We start from the raw sequence: 20,908 nt of genomic DNA on the forward strand, positions 1-20,908 counted from the left end.
CAGGTGTCTTTAGGTTCTGTCGTTCAGTTTGAGAAGGGAAACTTCTCCTTGTCAGCAGAAACGGAAGAAAAGTTTTTTCCTGAGAAAAATGAACATCTCCTACAGTGGGCCCAGAAGGAATATGGAGCAGTAACATCTTTCACTGAACTTAAAATATCAAGAAACATCTATATTAAAGTAGGAGAAGGTAAACCAAAACAAAACCAACAGAATTCATAGACAGTTTTAGATACTGAGAATAAGTCTTGCTTATATTTCACTTGTTTTAATTTTTAAACATACCTCTTGTTTTCCAAGAGATGTGATATGAAAGGGGAAGGCAGAGAAATAAGAGCAAGTCTAAAGTACAGACCTTGGGTTTAGGCAGCTTTTAATGGATTCTGGTGCCATAAATTTGTGCTCATAAATGTGGATGCAATTTCTCAGAATCTTACAAGAGTCAAACTTTGCCTTTTAAACAGAATCAGCTACTCATGGTGATTGTTTGGGTGCATTCATCTGAAGAACTGAAGTGGAGAACTTGAAGTAGGGGGGAATTTCTAGAAAGACCCGAGTTACAATTCCCCCCCCCCCCCCCCCCCATCATTTGCTCGTATAAGGACTTAGGCTTCTTTGGGCAAAGAATGATTGGTTTCCTCACCAAAATAAGTTGCCTCAGTCTGTCCTTACGCATTTTCATCCCAAGGAGAAAGATTGACAGAGCATGTGGCTCTGTCCCTGTGAGCCACATGCCAAATTCTTCAGGTGGCCTAGTGCAGGTGGGAGAGGACTCCAGCTCCTCGGAGACTTCACAAGCCCATATTGGGATAGGGTTCAGGCTTTAGCTCCATAACTGAGCAATGTTGGAACAACATAACTGTATGATTCTCTGCAGCAATATCCCTGTAGAAACTCCCAAACAGCTGAACTAGTTGGTTACAGAAAAAAAAGCCAACAACTGAAAGCCTTCTGTGGAGAAAACATTCTTTCCTAACCACCTGTATCTGATCATTTGATTTCCTGACGTATGAGCCTTGCTCCCCAAAATCAGAACACGCCTGAGTTAGTTGTATCCAAATCCTGCCAAATTTGCAGAGGATTCCCCTGTGTGATTTTTTGGTTTTTTTTGTTCTACTTGGCACCATTCTTGGATTCTAATGCCAGAAAATCATTCAGAAATATAGTTATTAGCTTATTAAAGTGCTCTTGGAATATATACATGGGAGTAGTGGTCTCTGAGTTGCAGAGACAAATATTTAATTAGGTACATTGAAAAAAACAGATAAAATTCTGTTTGTTGATTTGCACATCTCCAGTCAAACCAGGAGGCTAAAGAGGAGAGTTTTGCATCATCTTTAGAATGCACTAAAACACAATTTAATTTGGAGTAAGTACCCAAAATGGAACTTGGCAGGCAACCAAAATAGACAGTTTCTGAGAAGGCTCCTACAAACTAGCTCAGCTGTAACCATATTGGATTTTGATTTAAGTTCTTGGCAGAAGAATGAATATGCATGAATGTGTGGGGGTTATGCATGTGTTCAGGGGTGGGGAGAGGGTCAGTTCTTGAACTGCAGCAGTCATGTGAGGAGTTCTGTAAAACCCACGTGGGATGTGGTGCTGGTCTGCTTCTCTGCAGAGTGAACAGTAGAATCTCTGGATTTCACAAACCACAGCATACAGTGATGTACATTTTAGGCTTTTCATACAAAACTTACACTCCTTGAGCGTTTTTGTAAGGTACCCTCAGCTGACAGTCTGTGAATCACTGCTAGTATTACTCATAATCTATAGGTGGTGATACAAATAGTTCCTTGCTATGTGGCTGATACAGAATTTAATTGCTGTATCCGTATAACTGTCCACATTTCAGTTTCACTCAAGTTAGACGAATCTGAAACTGGAAGATGTAACATTTTAGAAGTGTAGGCTATAGCTGAATACAGCAAACAGAAAATGCAAGCCAAAGGACAGAAAGAACACTGATCTTTCATAGAATAAAGCTGCTTCTGATGCTTTGGGTCTCTGAAGTCACTTTTGAAACTGCAAATGAAAGGCAGCTGAGAGCACTAGCAAACTGGATCAGGGCCAAGTGCATCTGAATCCTGTTGATTCGAAAGAGGGGCTGATCAAATACTACAGGGATGGTGGTCACAGAAAGAGCTTTAAGGGGCCAGAATGGGGGTGTGGAAGAAAGGGGCACAAGAAGTGGGGTTCTTGTTCTTGCCTTGATTTGTCTAATGAAGGAGATGGCAGATTGACTGTCAGATTCAGATAATTCAGATGACAAATAATCACTGTCAGATTCTAGAAAGCAGGAGTGCTCATGGTGAAAGTGGTCTTGGTACATGTTTTTCAGCAGAAGTCAGTTTAATTCCTCATGGTTTCATAAGACATGACTGAACAAGGCAGGAAGTCCTATCAGTTAGCTAAATGTTACCTAATGCATCAGTGTAAATCCAGGGCAAATGTGCTAGCTTGGAGGGACACTAATTTAAACACATTTCTTAGCTAAATAAGAAAAAATTAGTCAGCCATACCAGTAACTAAACTGGAAGATGTACAGTCTATTTACAGATGGTAACACTGTGCTTCTGTCCTGGCAGAAGCTGAAGCCATCAGTCCTGACTCTGCATTTATAGCCAGTACACACCAGTGCACATATCCTGCATGCCATGCTTGCTTGGTTTAATGCTTGTACATGGTCACATTGTGTCTGGCTTAGCTGTGTGTCCTGCTGCAGGATGAGTACTGCCTAGAGTTTGCATCCTCCCTCCTGAGACCCCTGTAGGCCCTTCCCTGATCCCAATTCTGTCTTGCCATTAAATGCCAGTAAAGGTTCTGATCTCTGTTGTGCTAAGGGCTAGCAAACTGCAAAATACACATGAATAAGCCCTGCCATCAGAGTGCCCAAAGAAAATTCCAAACACCTTGTTTATCCCCAGCTCAGACTTTGAAAGGCAAGCTCTGCTTGGATGGGATTTTTATTGCTGAATCCAGCTGCTGCTGCCCAGGGTGCCTGTCTTGGAGAGTGACACTTGATTAACAGTGCTCATTTGCACAAAAGCCTCCTCAGGATGATGTTAAGCTTGGATATTCAACTTTTAGCCAAGAACCTGTGGATGACACCTAATTTGTGCAGAATAGAGCAGACAGTGTCTGTCCTCATCAGTAAAATAGAAGTGCTGCACACAGAAACTACAGAGCCTGGTGTGCAATCCTCTGTCTCCAGCCAGGCAGCCTGGCACTCGCCAAAGGAGAGAGTGGCTGCCGGCCACTCCTCACAGCTCCGCTGCTTTCTGGCCAGCAGGGCCCTCAGCACCCTGGCCTGCTGGCCAGAGAGCCTCTGCTGAGGGTGTTGCCTGCAAACCTCACGTCTGATTCCATATTGGGAGTCTGGGGAGATTAGAGAGGCACAGAATCCTTAAACTGACTGCTTGTTGGCTGGTGTGGTAGTGTTTTTAATTAATTGCAGACACCTGCAGTCCCTTTCCAAAGTAAGTAGACAGCCCTGAAACTAAGAAAGAAGAGGTGTGTAGTGAGCAGAGAAAGATGAAATGGATCCCCTTTTCTGCTCCAGCCCGATTTTGGTAACTGGTGTGGATGAGAGTAAATGCATTTTGGTGTGTATGTCAACTAGCCCATGACAGAGTTAGAATTTGCTGCAGAGGAAAAGCGTGCTATCGAGTGGAGGCCCCGGCTGGGGAGTGTCCGTGCTTCTGGCGGCAAGAGCAGCAGTTCTGGAGAGCTCCAGAGACGCCTAATGGAAGTGCCAGGAGCAAGAACTGAGTTCTTTGCAATGGCAAATGATAGCATGTGTGGTAATTACCCACAAACTATTCCAGAACTGTTATTTTATGGCCTGAATCATGTTGTACAGCAGTTAAGAAGCAAATACCTAGTGTCTCTTTGTGTGTATATATTTATATATATTTAAAAATTCAAGCTCAGCATAGACCATTTGGAATCATTTTCCATTCTGTGCTGTTGTGGGAGGAGCTGGCAGAACTGCAGCTGCATTCAAGGCTAATCTGGCAGGGCACATACCAGATGCTAGAGAAGTGCTTTGCTTGGGCAGTATGAATAGTTACAGCTTTATACAGCTTTAGTAGCTTCTGTAGGGGAGACAACAGGGTTAATATTCAAAGGCTACTTTGTATAAGATCAAGAAGAAACTCCCCTAATTGTTTCTGCAGAGACCAGGGTCACAGGAATCTCTGGTCTTCCTACAAAGTTGTGTAGCACACACAAATGCACTTCAGAGGTGACATTTCAGTTCTCATTTATAGAGTGCATGACCTCAGCACAGCTTTTAAGAGTTTGTTCACAGTTTTGTTTTCACAATGCATGTTATTTGATTTATTTTCTTTTGGGAGTTTTTTTTGTTTGGTTGGTTTTTTGTGGTTTTTTTTTGTTTGTTTTGGGGGCTTTTTTGTCTTTTTTTTTTTTTTGTCATTTGTTTGGGGTTTTTTGTTTGTTCTTTGGTTTTTTTGTATCTTACTACTGACCTTAATAGGAAAAGTCTTTCTTGTAAAGCAATGGTCAAAGACCCAGCCATGTGGAATTGTATTCTTACAGGACTTCATGTGTTTGAACATAGTCCTATGTATTATGACAATTCATATGTCAAGCTATCTCAGAAATTCAAAGTGTTCCTGATTTTCAGTTTATTTTCTGTATTTTTACAGGAAATACTGTTTCTTGGGGTACAGCAATGTAGGCTGTGCATCAGAACTTCATACCAAGTCGCTATTTTTTATGGTTTGCATTGTACACTAGTGGCTCTTCACCCAAAGGGTGGTTGGGCAGTGGAACAGGCTCCCCAGGGAAGTGCTCACAGCACCAGCCTGACAAGAGGTCCAGAAGATTTTGGACAGTGCTCTCAGACACATGGAGTGACTCTTGGGGTGTCCTGTGCAGGGCCAAGAGTTGGACTTGATGATCCTTATGTGTCCCTTCCAACTCACTCATTCTGTGATTTCAAAATGCTCATGTTCAGCTAGGCAGTTAAAACCAAAAGAGAGATTGAATAGTTATGCTGGAATTTCATCATTTCAGCTATGGATATTATGATCAGACTTTGAATCAACTGATTCCATAATTATCTTGCTGTTTTTAATTTTCCATGTGCAAGAGAAGTGCAGTATTTCTAGACAACACTGACAGCAACTACACAATATATAGGAAATATATTCAGTAAGGAAATGGAAAGTACTTTCTGTAGTATTTAAAAAATGGTAAGTTTATAATAACAAGAATAAAACATTTTCCACAGGGAGAAGGAGTGGATTCCAAAAGTTATCTCTGAGTAAAATGCAAAAGAAAGAAATTGCTTTTGAAGGTGCAAGGAACAAATTGAATGTATTTTATTAATTTTGAAAAGTTTTCACATATTTTCCTTCAGAATTGTTTTCAAATATCTCTTGGTGGGGATTTTCTTTCATTAAATGTTTAAATCCATAAATATTAACTATTCAGTTTAGAAGTATATATTTCATATCAGAAAGGTGATGTATTCTTGCAACAGTGATCTCCCTTTCAGTATGATGATTGGTCATATATGCTTATAATGGCAGATTCACCTTTCGGCACTATAGTGCCACACTGATGTTGATGTGGTATGTGTGTACATCTAAGCTGACATCTGTGTTTAAAGGTGCATATGCTTTCTTTTTTCCCCCCCTCCAGATCAGGTTTTTCCTCCCTCGTGCAACATAAAAAAGAATTTTCTCTCTTTAAATTACCTTGCGGGATATCTACAACCGAAACCAGCAGAGGGGTGCCTTATGTCTAACCTAGTCCAAGAAAGAGAAGTTCATATCATTGAACTAAGCACTCCAAATTCCAATCCTAACAGGTAAAGTATTGTCTAAATAGACTAAAACTGTTTGAAATAATAACTAAAAATTTCATTTGTCTAATAAAAATCAACTGAAAGTAGCCATTTCATCATTTCAAGAAAAGCTTGGGCTTTTGTGCTTTGCCTTAAATAGAAATTGGTTCTTCAGTATGTAAAGATTTTGAATTCTGCTTCATAATCACAAGATTTTTCTAGACAAGACTGCAAAGCGCAGCTTTTATGGACTACATACTGCTCCCCTTCTTGCTCAGTCAATCACATTTTTCCAAGGATAAGGTGAATAAGGGAATATCAGTAAGGGCCGTATCTGACCAAGAGGGTTTAAGGTTAGACCACTGTGTGAGGAGGTGAGAGAGGTTGAAAGTAATCTTGACCTGTCACAGGTGGGGATGACTGGCAGCAAAGCCTTGGACAGTGGCTCCCAAACAGTGTCCAGAGGTTGCAAGTGATCTGTGGTCTGTGGTTAGTATTCCACAGTTGCTCTGAGGATTCACAATGGTATTTTCTGTCAAGTTTCCAGTTGAGTTTAAGGGGTAGTTTGATAATCACAAGAAATGTTAAGGGTTGACAGTGGTGCATTGACCAAAAAACTTTGTAACTACTGGTTAGGAAAAGTAACTCTCTGTACACATTATAAGGATTATCTAAATTGTCAAAGGTACCTCTGGGAGGTAAAACATTTAAAATACTCATCCTTTGCTGGTCTTTCCTATATCTTTGTGGGAGAATATGGGCGGGGTTTGCTTCAGATAGTCATATTTCGAAAACCTCTTCCTAAGTGCCAAGTATGATTGCTAGAACAGAAATTTGCTATGAAACTTAGATGGTTACAATTTCATCAGAGATAAGGTAGAATTAAAATCCTGTCTGCTTACTGCTGACACTGGATATCTGGCATTGTCCAGTTCTGCTCCTCGTGCAGCTACACATGAGCATATCCTATCCCTAATGAGAAAATCACACGGGAAATGGAGGTGGGAGGAGGTGTTTTTGTGAAAAGGATAATTCCCACTGCAAGATGTTGAACCCAGAGCCTGATAATTTTCTTGCCTAGCAACCTGGGAATAGTAAGAAAGTGCTGAGATGTAGTGGAAGTGGAGTAGGTAGCCCCAAATGATGATGCAGCCCCATCCTGAACAGAGCTGATGATAATCTCAGCATCATTCCAAGTCCCTTGTAGTGTTACACAATGACAGCTCTGGTTCCAAGCTTTTGGCTTTGGATGATAGTACAATAGGAATTTGCTTTTCAGACGATAACACTGCAAAAAGTTTAAATATTTTGCTATTGGAAGTAAAAAAAATAAAAAAAAGGTACTAAGTTACTTTGTTCTTAGTTTTATGTGTTATATACAGCTATCTTTACAAAGTTTAAATCCCCAAAGAAACATACAGAAGCTGAGCTGGGCATGTGTAAAACTGCAGGAGATTGAACAAAGGTCTCCAGATACACTAAGTCTCAGTGCAGAATATTAGTTGGAACCTATTACTTGGGGATGAGCACATTCTTGTAATGTATGGCCCCATAAGATGATCTGGAAGTATAGGTTTTTCTGTTGAATTGGTATTTTGCATGATGAGATGTTATTGATGGGTAAGAACCCATTTGCTTTACTTACTTTACTGAGGTCTTGAAAATCTGGATCGTTTTCATCTATTTTCCAGCAAGCAGTAGGCTGGACATCTGGGTTTTTTTTCTTTTTAAAATAAGTATATATCCAGAAGTATTGGAAACTGAATACACTTAATTCCTCAAAGCATGCAAGATCTTAGGCAAAGTAATTCCACAATTTAACTGTTTAGGCAGAGACACCCGCCAATATAGTTCTTGTGGTTTGGGTTGGGTTTTTTGTGCACGTGTGTTAACCTGCTTGTCTTTTTGACTTTTTTTTTAGGTATTATTTTAAGTTTTAATACAGTTATAGCCAGAGAAAACTGAAGCAGTTATATTTAGGCACTGTCACAGTGAAATAAGAAAATTATGTTTACTTTAGAAAGCAACCTGCTAGTCATATAACTTACCTGCACTAAATAATAGGTGAATTGAGTAGCACACTTCTTGTAAATAAGAGACAGAAGTATTTTTTGTCTAAAAAGTACTTGTTTCTATTGTTATGCAAAATCACTTAAGGGTATATGGAATAACAATCTGTTTTGCACATGTTGTGTTGCCTGGGATAATATCCAGCATTTTAATCAGCTGGCCAGACAGTGGAAACATGATGGATTGGAAGAAGGTTGATAGCTGAAAATTTCTGGCATTCTGTTCTAACTTTCTATTTTCCACATACAGTGCTCTCCAGGTGGATATAATCGTTGATATTAAACCATCTCAACCAGGCGCCAGACTTGTCAGAGATGTCGTTCTTATCCTCAAGTGTAGAAAGCCTGTCAATTGGGTTATCAAGTCTCATGATGTCCAGGGAAAGCTGGAAGTGATTGTAAGTTAAGGCACCTTTATTTTTTGAGAGCTATCGTGCTGAAACAGGATAGAATCCATTTAAATGTGATGTAGTGCTAGACCATGTTGATTTCCGAATGTTTTCTCTTAGATGCTTCTTTTTAATTATTACTGCATTTTAAGGAGTAAATACATAAACTTTTTGTTCTGCTTAACCTTTAATATATGGGCTATGAAACTGACCAACTCATCGCAGAAGCCAGGTGGTTAGTGCAAGGATTGAGTCTGTGTCTTTTTGACTTCTGTTGAAGCACCCTAGACACACAGTGGGATGTTTATATCCCTTTTTTGCTGTTACTTTGGTGAATGAATCAACAGGTTCATCTCAAAAGTGGAATGATGCCTTCAAGTGCAGAATAGATAATACTAGATATGCAGCACACACCCACATCCCTTTAGAAGTGGAAACACTCTTACTTCTGCTTGTGGCTGTAGTACTATCTATCCCTCTTCCCTGCCAGTACTTCTGTCGCCAGTAAGTGTTTGGTCAAATTGACCTCATCTCTCCTCAGACAGCAAAAATTAATTTCTTTAAAAGTTAAAACCAGGCTCTCTAAAGTTAAACCTCTAAAATTACTGGAGATGCTGATTCATGTTGATTTTTGGTACAGGCTTTGTGGCTTAACACCATTTCTACTAAGAACATGTGTGTTCCCTTGCTCTGAAATAAATAAATATAATTGAACTGATTTTGCAGCCTATAAATTTGTGGCCTATTTCTGTCTTAAGCGATCAGTTAAGAGCACATTGTACAGTTGAGCTGAATGTTTGCTCAGGACCACCCAGTAGCCTCATGATTAGCAGTTTTGCAGCAATTCAGTTACATTTTCAAACTCCAGTTCTTTGTATTTATAGAAATTTTACTTTGCGTAGTTGCTTTCTGCTTTTAATGTGTGCAGAGGAAATTCTGGCAGGATCCAAAGGCTGATTGATCTAAATCTCCTAAGAAAACAGATCAGCAAGCAGGATTTCATAGTAGCTTTTGAGAGTGAAGGGAAGTAAAAGAAAACATATTTTGGTGTTGCTCAGAAAATTGAATGGAAAAATTACCTAGGGAGGATGACGACGTTCCCTTTTGATCCCTGACAGATATTTTTCTTAGAGACAAGAAAGGATGTTCTGGTCATTCTGTAGGTCTGAAACAGTCAGTCCTTACAGAGAAAGATCAAGGTAGGTTGCTGAGGATTACCACTGTTGTAAGCAGAAGGGCAAAAACAATGCTTGACTTCAAAGTTGCATTCTGGCTTATCACGTAAAATTCACCACTGTACATTTTGGGCATATATGGATCTCCTTTCACAGGATAGAGAATTGTGCCTTAGTTCACACCATGCTAGGAGATAGCTCAAGTACCGTATTTCATGTCCATGAATGGATGATCAATTTTCACAAGAGGATTTCTACAGGATTTAAAAATTTCTGAAGCGCTGCACTTGAACATAGAAAAGCAAGGCTGCTATTATTTTTATAGTTCTTCTTCGTTGATTATTGAAAGTATGAGTAAAAAGTATAATTAAAAATAGTTTCTGTAATAAGTACCAGAAGATAACATTTTATTTAGATTAACAAAAAAGAACGTAATACATAAAATATATGTGGAAATGTCAGTATTTAAAAGACTTTGTATTCATGTTAGGGTTTGTGAGTAACTATTTACTTTACTACTTCATTTGTATAGATGCTTCATTTTCTGAATATGTGTTAATTTTCCTTTATTTAGAGGGGATAAGGGAGGGAACTAAACTCCCCCAAGTCACTAAAAGCCTGCATATCCAGCATTTAGGATCTCTTAATATTTCTATTAAGCTGAAGGCCTTTCCAAGCCCAAATTTAGACAATGCATAAAAACATTACTAAGCAATTAGGTAATGTTTCACAATGTTCTTTTTATTAGTTGAAGCAGTTCCATGCACTTCAATTTTCCTAACTTCTTGCCCTCACTACGAATTAGAGTTGTCTTGAGGGGATTGGCAAGCTGAGAGGGAAAGGTTAGTGCTAAGCTGCCTCACACCCAGGACTGTATGTTACTGAGGTCTAAGTTCACAGAAAAAAAATTAAAAGATGTTTTAGGTCATATAGCTCATCTCCCAGCTTGCTGTGTTTCTTGAAACTCTGAAAGAGGATGGACACAAACCCAAATAAAATGGGAGTACTTTAGGTAAATTAATTGCACATGACGTATGTGCAGTGCTTTCCTCCCAGGCTGCGTTTAACTCCTGTGTGCAGGCAGTCCTTACATGCAGTGCTTTTGTGGTTCTGTGCTTGCACACTGCTGTTCACATTGCTTCCTTTGCAACTGGTGTCCCTCTGCAAAGCTGGGAGCTGTGCAGTGAAGTTGCAGAAAGAAAATGTTTGTTGAGGGGCAAGGAGTGAGAAAAGTGCAATGCACAAAGCAAACCTGTGAGGGTTTCAGAAGCTTGGAGGGACTGTTGTTTACCTGAGAACAACTGCCCACCACTTTCTGAAATGGCATCTATTCTGAGTAGGTTAGTGAGGGCTCAGATTGCCTATTTCAAATCACAGTGTGTGAAACTGTTGGCAGAGCAGGCAAGTGAAGGAAGGTCTATTTCTGCAAGCCCTTGTTCTTGCTTTTGTTTCAGTGAGGCGATGCAAGACTGAACATTTCATAGGCTCAGTGTGGAGTGCAGTGGTGTAAACAAGCCCTGAAAATGCTCGGGTGCCAGCTAGGACAGTAAAGTTCTGAAATAACATTTGTTCAGCTGTCTCTTCATGGCAGAAAAGTAAAGAGCTGCAGCAAAGTTGGGGTAGCATAATAACTCCTACCAGTCAAAGGTGTGTGGTAATATGAAAATACGTGATCAGTCGTGTCCAGATTTGCATCTGTGGAAGATCAAAGATTAGTTGATCCCAAAGAGCAGTAAGGCACTAAAATTAGGATACCTGTTGCTCCATTTTTGTTTCTAATCTTCAGTGGCCTTGAGTGTTGATAACTGTACTGGTAACAGTATCCTCAAACCAGACACTCTGCACTTACTTATCTTGAACTTCAGTTGTGAAGCTCCAAGTGTTTAAAGGCTGTAGAACTGCGTGTTTAGGAAGAAATGAGGGAGGGAGCTGAAGGTACACTATGCCATTCCATCAGGACTCTCTACATGCTTTATTCACTTCTGTGTTCAAAAACTCATTCTGATGTCAGGTAGAGAAGTGCCACTGAGCTCTGTGACCTGTGTAGCATGTCCATATGAGCCCTGTCTAAAAGAGATCTCTCTAGTCAATCTTTTGGTGTTCTAGAGTGAAAGAGATGTAAGATTTGTTCACACTGAGGAAAACCAGTGGGGATGAAAAGAAGATGCAGCCTATATGATGGAGAAGGTAATCGAGCATGGGAATGAAATGTTTGTGGAACATTCCATGGTATCAGCTCCATTAAAAAAGTGCATTTCAATGACATTGCAGAAATCGTTGAAAAGTGGGTCATCATGCCTTTCCTGCAGCATCTATGTTCAGCTTTCTCTGTAGCCATTGATGTGATTGTTATAGTGATAATAGTAATGTTGTGAGTGTAAAAATAAATATATATGTATTTAGCTTTGGTGTGAATGAATACATGTTAAAGATGCCAAGCTGCTGAATGCAAGTTTGTGTAATACCAGTGAATATTGTCCAACTGCCCCTCTAACAGTGAGAGATACTTGTTATGTTCCTTTGACTTGCCCATTTGGGCAAGAAAATTTGAAATTTTACAAAACATTTACAGGAAAATGAAAACTAAGTGGTTGTGTGACTCATTTAATAATAATTCAGCATGTGCATTCATAAGGTCAGCATGTGCATTTATGAGTTTGCTGTGTCAACTATTTGTGTAAAACTTGTATTGTTCATTAATTTTAAAATCTTTTCATGTGCAGAAAGTATAGGTTGTTTTATTTAAGTAGTCTGCCCATGCATAAATGTGCATGCTCTCACTTACTGCTCTATTAAGCATTTAGTTCAATCCTGTTTAATGAACTCAAAACTTTGGAGGAGGCACACAGCATTTCTAGGGTGAAGCTCATTCAGACACAGCCTGTCCTTGGTGCCAGCTGACTTACAGCATTAGCTGGTATCAGCTCTACTTCATGAGCATGCTTTTTGCCTTTTTCAGTAATGCTCATTTGAACAAACGTTTTCCTTTATCCAGCTTAAGTAATGCTCTAATCCAAGAAATTAAGGGGACATTTGAAAATTCAGTTGTCATCCTGAATTCACCTCACCTCAGGAGTAATTTCAGCTCAGTTTTGAAGAAAGTATTGCATTATACAAAAGGCTGTAAATATGTCTTTGTCTTGTTTAGGGATTAACAGTTTCTGATTGCCTTGATTTATTGTACTCCAGGCAGAGCCTGAGGGGAAACAGGGGTCTCTTTTCCATCTGTGCAGCAGTTATGTGCCTAAGGTGGCAGGGTTTGGTTTATTTCCCAGATGTCCTCAGTTTGCTGTTACTTAATAGAGTAAAACAAAATAAAAAATCAGGGTTCGTGTCCAGATCAGTGTTCAGATCAGGTTCCATCGTAAGTATCCTTAAGTGGTAAATCACAACCTGAGTTTCTCTTTATTTGCAGACATCAAATAGTATTGGTTTTGGAAAAGAAACAGAACGATCCATGACTATGAGTAAATCAGTAATACCTGACATTCCCTCATCACATGAGAGTTTGATCAAGTGGGCTTACGAGCATAATTATAGTCCAGTTATTTCCTACACAAAAGCACCTGTTGCTAACAGATTTCATCTGCAACTTGAAGATACAGGTAAGTTTGAAGATGGACTTTTAGCATGTAGAAAAACATATCTTGTGTTTCCAGGAATGCAATTACTTGAAAGGTGTTTTCTCAGTTTCGAGGCTTTGGTTTTGGCTGTTACACTTCTTTTACTGCTCATCATCAAGAATGCTGGTAGTATCTGTAAATGATGGTTGCAAATAATAATGTGTGACTTTTTGATTAGAAAAGTCCAGGCAAGTTGTGTTATTTCCTGAAATTTGGTGGAATTAAATGTTTATATTTTATCCAACATGCAAGACTTTATAGCTGATGATACCCAGTGTTCACTGAAATGGATGTCAGCAATAGGGTATCTTGTTAGTTAATAAATCCAGCTTTGATTTTTTTTTAGTATGTTTTTTTCCAAAAGTATGAGCATAGTGTTTCCTTGAGACGATTAAATAAACATTGAAACTGTTTATGGACATGAGTGGCTTACCAAAAAAATCTGAGCAAACAGAGTAAATAGAATTATTAAAAAAAAATTGGTTATTTGCCCAAAGTAATTGCTGATGTAAAGCTATCTGGGTCCTTTGAAGCTAGCAGAGTTGCATCTCTGTTTTTCACTAATTCTGAGTTTCAAGCACTCTAACTATTGTTTTACAATTTTGATAAAGCTTATGTTCACATTAATGTTGTCAATTGCCCTCTCAGGGGTTCTGTCCTCAGCAGTTAAAGCTAACTCTTATTTAGCTTCACTCTGGTTTTGTAAGTAGTTTCACAACAATAGTGACTGAACTTCTGATGGGTCTGGTAGTGGAAGAATTTAACCTAATGATTTGCACTTAGGCTGTTTCAACAGTGCCAAAATAGTATCTTTAATGAATGTGATGTTTCTTTTACCTCTGTGGATCTTTTGCAAAAAATAGGTCCACTCATCAAAAGTTTATTTTCAGTTCTTGGTGAGAGAGATTTCTGACAGGGACTAAGTATACCAAGATTAAATGCCTCAGTAGCAACTAAGCCCTTAGGTGTAGGAGTTGTGGCTACTTACCTAAAAAGTACAAAGATGCGGCTTTTAATGTCCTCCAGGAGCTCCCTTTATGGGATAATATTTTTTTGTATTGAAATTATTAGTTCTGGATACTTTCTAGGAAAAATAATTAATAAACTAATAATAAATAAATAAACTAATGTGGATTTGTTGCTTTTTGTTCTTTTTCAGAAGAGATGAATGATGAGGAAGACCATTCCCTTCCTCCAGAGTTGACAGAGTTGCTGGGTGCTAACCCACTGCCAGCTCCAAAGAATACTGATGGCCTGACTTTTCCATTTCACATTAACAGAGGAAGACATGACACGGTGGGAGAAGAAATCTTCCCATCCAGGCATTCAGTAGATACGTTAATAAATCATGACTTCGGGCATTCCCTCTCAAAACATAAAGAACCTGAAGAAGTTCAGGGCAGTGCTGATATGGCCCTGTCAATAAAGTGTGATGACAAAGTCATGACAGTAGCTGTAGAAAAAGATTCTCTACAGGTTGGTGTAATATCTTTTTCTCAAAACTGCGGAAGCTTTTTTGGGCAGACCATTTTATTTGCATTTTAATTGAAAAAATAAACATTCTAAGTTCTACAGCCATCCCCACACAACCCCTCCCAAAAACAATTTGGTGAGGAAACTATGCTGTAGATGTTCATTGCCATGAGTCATAGTGTTTTCTCTTCCCAACAATCTCATGGTTTTTAGAGGGATTTTTGATTGACGGTGTGCATGGTTGGTTCTGTAAAAAAATTACTGTACTCAACCATCAGTCTGAGTTTTTAATTTCCAAAGTACAAAGAAACTGCTTTTGGTAGCAGTGTGAGACCTAAATAGATCCATCTTTACCATCTACCAGCTGACAGGTTGCTTGTGTCCATTTGTATTGTGGAAAAGAGCCTGATACAGCCAGCATTTTTAGCTCATTTCAGACCAAACAGAGGCAGCATTATTAATCGGCAGATTAATAACGAACCTGTTGTTTCCTTTTTTTCCATGTTACATTTATTCCTTGTCTGCCATGTATAACAGCATTTTGAGAGTGACCTTCCCTGGATGTCAGTACAATGAACTCCACTTCTTCCTGTCAGCAGTCACGACCAGTGACTGGGCTGCACTTTGAGCAGGAGCTGTACGCAATTGTGCTTCAGCCCCTCACAAAGCGCCTTTGTTTCAGGCTGGCGGCTACAGCCGGACAGAGCTCTCACTGCTGGACCACTCCTGCAAAGCCAGAATGAATGGGACCCACTTCATCTTGGAATCTTCACTCAACAAATGTGGGACTCGGACAGCATATATCTTGAACAAGATTGTTTATTTTAACTCTGTGAGTATTTTACAAAGAGGATCCACCTTCTGTACTGCATATCGTAGTAGTACAAGGAAGCTGTTGTAGTTAGCTTTAGTCTTAGCAAAAAGGAGGCATCCTCATCCTTTCCTGCCTAGCTCAAACCTAGTTGCAGCCACAGTCTCTGTATTCAAGGAGCTATGAAGACTGCACATTCAGTGTGCTCCTGTGGTCAGATAGTATCCCAAAGGAAAAAGGAGGAGTTGGAGTTAAATACATTTTTGCAACATGGCTGCCCTTTGGTACCATCTGTACCAGTCTCAGAGAAGTTGCACTGGCGTTCCCTGTGCATCCATATGTAAGCAGTACTACACTGCTGTAAAGGGAAATAGGAATGAAGTTTTGTAATTGCACAAAGCGATACCTTTTAATTCATATCCTGAATTAAGAGGATTTTTTTTCTTCTAAAATTGTGTGTGAAAAAAGCCTTTTAAAATGTGAGGAAATGATATTATTTTTGCATGCTTTTCTCTTAGAATTTGAATTTATATTTTTTATCAGTTGCTATACATAATGAAGGGACTCTTGAGTACCAGTATATGAATGATGATGCAAAGGAGCCCAGTTAGGTTGTAAGCAACTGCTTCCAGACTGGCTCAGCTTATGAGCCAGAGTACAATGCAGATATTCTGGGTTCAAAAGTAATGACACGTTTCTCTTGTTGAGCTTTCCAGTACATAGAAGTAACTTTGGAAAATGATGGAAAGCCTGTGGTCCAACCCAAACACAGCTCAGGCAATCTGATCTGACCTTGCCTGGTTAAAACTGTTCTGTGCTGGGGAGTCAGTAGCACCTAACTTTAGAAACAGCCCCAAACCAACACAGAAATCATCAGCACACGACAGAACAGCGTGGGTCTGGAGCTAAATACTCTCATGGTCCCTGTATTCTCTTATGGCCCAAAGTAAAGTGGTTATTTACCTCCTTTCTCCAACATATCTTTTAATAGTCTTGGCTTCACACTTGAACTCCCAATCATGTATGGGATTGTTCAGAATTTGGGAGTATTTCTCCTAGAAAACAGACACCCTGCAGTGGAGTGTCAAAGAGTTTGTATATGTCACTTTTTAGCAGTTGCTCTATGTCTAAGAAAACAAAGTCTTGGAAGGAAGGGAACTAGCTGAGGAGCTGCAGGCATACAGAAGCAGAATGCAGAACACTGGAAAACAAAACCAGAAATTTCCAGGTGAAGAAGTGAAGACATGCAAAAAGGACAAAAAAAAAAAAAAAAAGAGGGGGAAATTAAGTGAGGAAAAAAAAATAAGGCGAACATGAAGAAGGAATATCATGGTTTTGAGTATACATGTCTGAAAAAAAATTGCTAATGACAGAAGAGAAAATCCTTTAGTGGCCCTAACACTGTAGTGACTTTTTTATGAGTGCACAAAGGAGAACTGCAAATAGCAAAATATCACTTTAGAAAGCCATTCCTTTTTTCAGTGTTGGCTGTAGAAATACCAGAAATAGAATGGAAATGCTAGGCTGCTCATTCAGACACCAACACCCAGACTGGTGTCTTTCTTTGCTGGCTCTGAATTCTGGAAAAAAAACTCGGGAGCATTCTTTAAATATAAGCTACATATCCTACACGCTCAGCACAAGGCTGTTTAAGACATGCTTTCACCATTTGCTTAGCTGGTCTTTTGGCCTTTGCATTGTTCTGAAGAGAGAAGAAAATAATAACCATGAGAGTGCTCGGTTATCACCTAATCTAATTTGTTTGCAATACCTCTTGTGCAGATTGTCATTCAGCTGTCATCACCAGCTGAAGGCAGCGGCTTTGAAGATGACGACATGGAATCGGGTGATAATGGATTTCCAGGGGATGCTGATGAGGGAGAGGTGGCTTTCTCAAGCTGGCCTGAAATAGCGGTATGTTATCCTCGGGTTTGCACCTGACAGTGAAGAAATACCTATTGTAATAGGCATTTCACATAAATTACATTAATTGTCTAGAAATTCGTTTGTCTTTTAACACATTTCTTCTCACTACTGTTTCTTATGACCCTGTTGAAGATTTGCACTAAGTAGATGGAACGTGGGTGGGCCTATATTGTACACACCAAATTTGTCCTACCACTCCTGATTTGTGATGTTACTGTAATTTTTTTTCTCGTTTCAGTTTAATTGCACGCTGCACCAGCCAGACGATGACAGAGGCATTTTCTGGCCTCCTGAACCACACATCACCAATGTGACCTTCAACATGGAGCTGTACAAAACAGATTTGTTCCTTTCTCCCTCCCAAGGACTCTTCTCTATTGCTGAGAATGGGCCAATATATGTTGAGGTAACAAACAGAAAAAGACTTTCAAACTAATGGAAGTGTTTTGCAAGGCTGTGCAACTGAGCCAAATCTGTTCTTGACAGTTGAAAGGTTTTGTTGGGCGTTTGGTTCAAGTCTCTGTGGTGGCTGCAGAGAACAGAAACTGTAGGATAAGAAGTAGGACAATATTTTGGGTAAAACCCCCAAAGGATTCTTGCAAAATGGGTGAATTTAACTTACAAGGTAAACTGGTGATTCTTGCTGTATCTGCTTTTCTGCTTTTCTGCACAGAACTTAAAGGTGGTTTCTGAGCTCTTGCTCTGAACAGGCATGTCTTGATGGGTTCATTTTATTATATGTCTGAACCTCATCTGAAAGATGTAGACATGCAAAAAAACTATTGCAAATGTGTGTCTTTCATATGCTAGTGTTCTCAGGTTACACGGTTATTACAGATTCTTGTCTTTCTCCAATCTGCTTAAAAACATCAGTTACAATCCTTTTGAATGCTACCACACAAGACATCTAGCAGACTTAGATAAATAATACTAAACCAAAATCAACAGCTGGGTGTACCCTTGACTTCAGGTGTATTTTGCACATGATAATATTTCTATGTTTTGCTGAGTTACTTACGAAATCTGTGGAATTTCAAACCAATACAGTCAATATTTTTAAAGATAGCTATGTGAACAGAATTTTGGCTTTTCAAAAGTGGTAGACATTAATAAATGCAGCTTTGGCAATGAAGAAGTATTGCCAGTTTCTAGGCAAGTAAATCACAAGGTGTGAGCCATGGGGTTGTAAGGCCCCAAGGAAAAAGGAGCAGCGCTGTGCCGTGTTTCTCTTGCCCAAGTTAGTTCCTCTTTGGGAGCCCATGTTGCACATAAGCACAGTGATCCATTTGACATTGGTGCAGTTTTCTTCATGATTTCAGTGTGCTTTGTCTTTTCTTTGTTCTCTACCCTGTGAAAAGTACTTAAGTCAGCTAAAGCAAAAATAAAACATGTCACACTCAGTTAAGAATATTTTTATAACAGACACTTAAAAACATCTACTTCCTTCATGGATCTGGGATGAATCCCCCTGACTCTAAGCCTGCTGGATTTGTCTGGTTCTGGAGCTGTTTATTCAGACAGATGTTCTGATTTCTTCATCACCTGTCCTGGCAGAAGCCTTTTTTTTCTGTTTTTCCTTCTTGCACAGTGGAAAATGTATCAATGTATCAGTTTTGAACTTCTGTGACTCCATTTTTTTAAGCTGACACTGATGTTTTTTTTTCTTTTTTATTTCTATTTTGCATTTGTTATTCAGAAAAATATTTTTGGGTTTTGATAAATACATATTTGGTAAAAATTCTTTATCTCTCTTTTCCTTGTTGGGTAAGGATTTTTTTGTGTTGGAATGTTTTGTATTCTGTTTTTTTTTTTCTTTCTTCTCTGCTGTCATTTTCTTACTATGTTTTGGTCTTGCACCTTTCTCCTGTGGATCTTTTCTTTCCTTGAGATATCATTCATCCTTTTATTTAATTAACTGTAATATGCCTGTCCTACTTTTCATAATCTCTTTTTTAATTAGTTTACAGCATCAGCTTGTTTCCTGTCAGTATCTGTGTCTGACTTTTGTTCATCCATCTTTATTTCTGTTCTTTTTAGAAAGTAGTCTTTCTTACTTAGATGCTTTAGCACATCCCTTCATCTCTAATTTGATTGCTGCTCACATAAGGGAGAGGAAAAAAAAAATGATAAATGCTTTTATTCACTGCAAAACTCCTAGAATCCAGAAATTACTGCGTAAACCGCACAAGTTGGCAGGCTCTTCCTTAAAGATACATGCAGAGCATATGGATTAAGTATGCATATTTCTTTAAGATGATTTCTTGGGGAACTATTGCATTGGGCAGTGTTAATGGTTAGACAAAATGCTTCTGTTGTTTATTAAGAGCAACATGCCTCATTTGTTACAAATTCCATTTATTTTTTTTCTTTTAATTATTCTGTAGCGTTTATTGTCTGCATTCCAATCCAGCTGAGCAACATCTCAGGGCATTGGAAGCTTTCAGTCTTAATTATTTTTCATAAAAGAATATGAATTTCAAACTTATAATAAGCTAAAAGGATCCTTTCACAAGAAATTATGGCTTTTTAGGAGGCTCCCTCACCCCCTCCAGTCCAGGAATGCCACCCACACGGCAGACCATGACCTCCTCTCTGCCTTTGCATTCCTGTCTTGGCTGGGGGTAGATTCTCTGTTGTGTCTGTTGCTTTTATTTTTTCTTCTATTTTCATTATAGTTTTGAACAGATATAAAAACATGGAATTAGTGATTGATTTCCATACAGCTCTGTTATAGCCTGTGTGTCTAAGGGATGCAGTGCCATCTCAGGTGGCAGTCACAGTCATTAACTGTGGGTCTTATCTGGGTGGGGTTTTTCACCTGCTTTCAGAAAGATAAGGGATTGCTGTATTTATGCATGGTTACACTCTTAAACAGCTGCTGATCTTGAAACCACAGATTTTCAGTCTCTCAGTTTGACAGTTTGGCCTTCAAAATATTTCAGATTGGAAATGGCACTGGAAAACTGCTTAAAAAATTGTTGAAAATATTAATGAAATGTGAACTTAAAATGTCATTTCTGAGATCTTACTGTCTCTTTCTTTAATGCAGGTATCTGTGACTAAAGCTGACAGATCCTTGGGCTTTGCCATTCAAACATGCTTTGTTTCCCCGTTTCCAAATCCAGATAGAATGTCTGACTATACCATAATAGAAAACATTTGTCCTAAAGATGAATCTGTTAAATTCTACAGTATTGAGAAAGTGAATTTTCCGATACCACATGCACAGAAGGACAGAAAAAGATTTAGCTTTGTGTTCAAACCAATGTTCAACGTCTCACTGCTCTTTCTTCACTGCGAATTGACTTTGTGTACAAATAAAGAGAAAGATACTCAAGGACTGCCAAAGGTCAGTAATCCATTAGATTTATCAAAACTTCTGATTTAGATGAAAACTCTTTTGTTTTTTCATCTGAACTCTGAAGGTAATAAATGGTTTTCTGTGGAATTGATGTAATAAACATGGTATCTCTAGGCTCAGGATTTTAATAGATAAGAGTTATTACACTATGCATTTTGACTACATAATTTACAGTTTCTGTTTAAATTTCATTAGGTGGCTACAAATAGAATTTGCTTTTTATTGCACAAGTGGTTCAAGTTTATCTTTTCTATCCATATCCAAAGCAC

General features: G+C 38.9%; 1 protein-coding gene across 2 annotated transcripts in view; it reads left to right on the forward strand.

Annotated features, from left to right (window-relative positions):
• The window catches only part of TGFBR3 (transforming growth factor beta receptor 3), a 115,883-nt gene that overhangs the window by 78,329 nt on the left and 16,646 nt on the right, over positions 1–20,908 (forward strand). Inside the window, exons 5-13 of one of the 2 annotated variants that reach the window (XM_069022793.1) lie at positions 4–187; positions 5,668–5,836; positions 8,132–8,279; positions 12,861–13,050; positions 14,228–14,544; positions 15,224–15,373; positions 17,135–17,266; positions 17,517–17,684; positions 20,328–20,627. In XM_069022793.1, coding sequence (XP_068878894.1) covers positions 4–187; positions 5,668–5,836; positions 8,132–8,279; positions 12,861–13,050; positions 14,228–14,544; positions 15,224–15,373; positions 17,135–17,266; positions 17,517–17,684; positions 20,328–20,627 — 1,758 coding nt within the window. The remainder of the gene's footprint in view (positions 1–3; positions 188–5,667; positions 5,837–8,131; positions 8,280–12,860; positions 13,051–14,227; positions 14,545–15,223; positions 15,374–17,134; positions 17,267–17,516; positions 17,685–20,327; positions 20,628–20,908) is intronic. The other variant, XM_069022794.1, reaches the window with a different exon arrangement.

Source organism: Aphelocoma coerulescens, chromosome 8 (genome assembly GCF_041296385.1).
Source record: "Aphelocoma coerulescens isolate FSJ_1873_10779 chromosome 8, UR_Acoe_1.0, whole genome shotgun sequence".
In the NCBI taxonomy this organism is placed as follows: domain Eukaryota; kingdom Metazoa; phylum Chordata; class Aves; order Passeriformes; family Corvidae; genus Aphelocoma; species Aphelocoma coerulescens.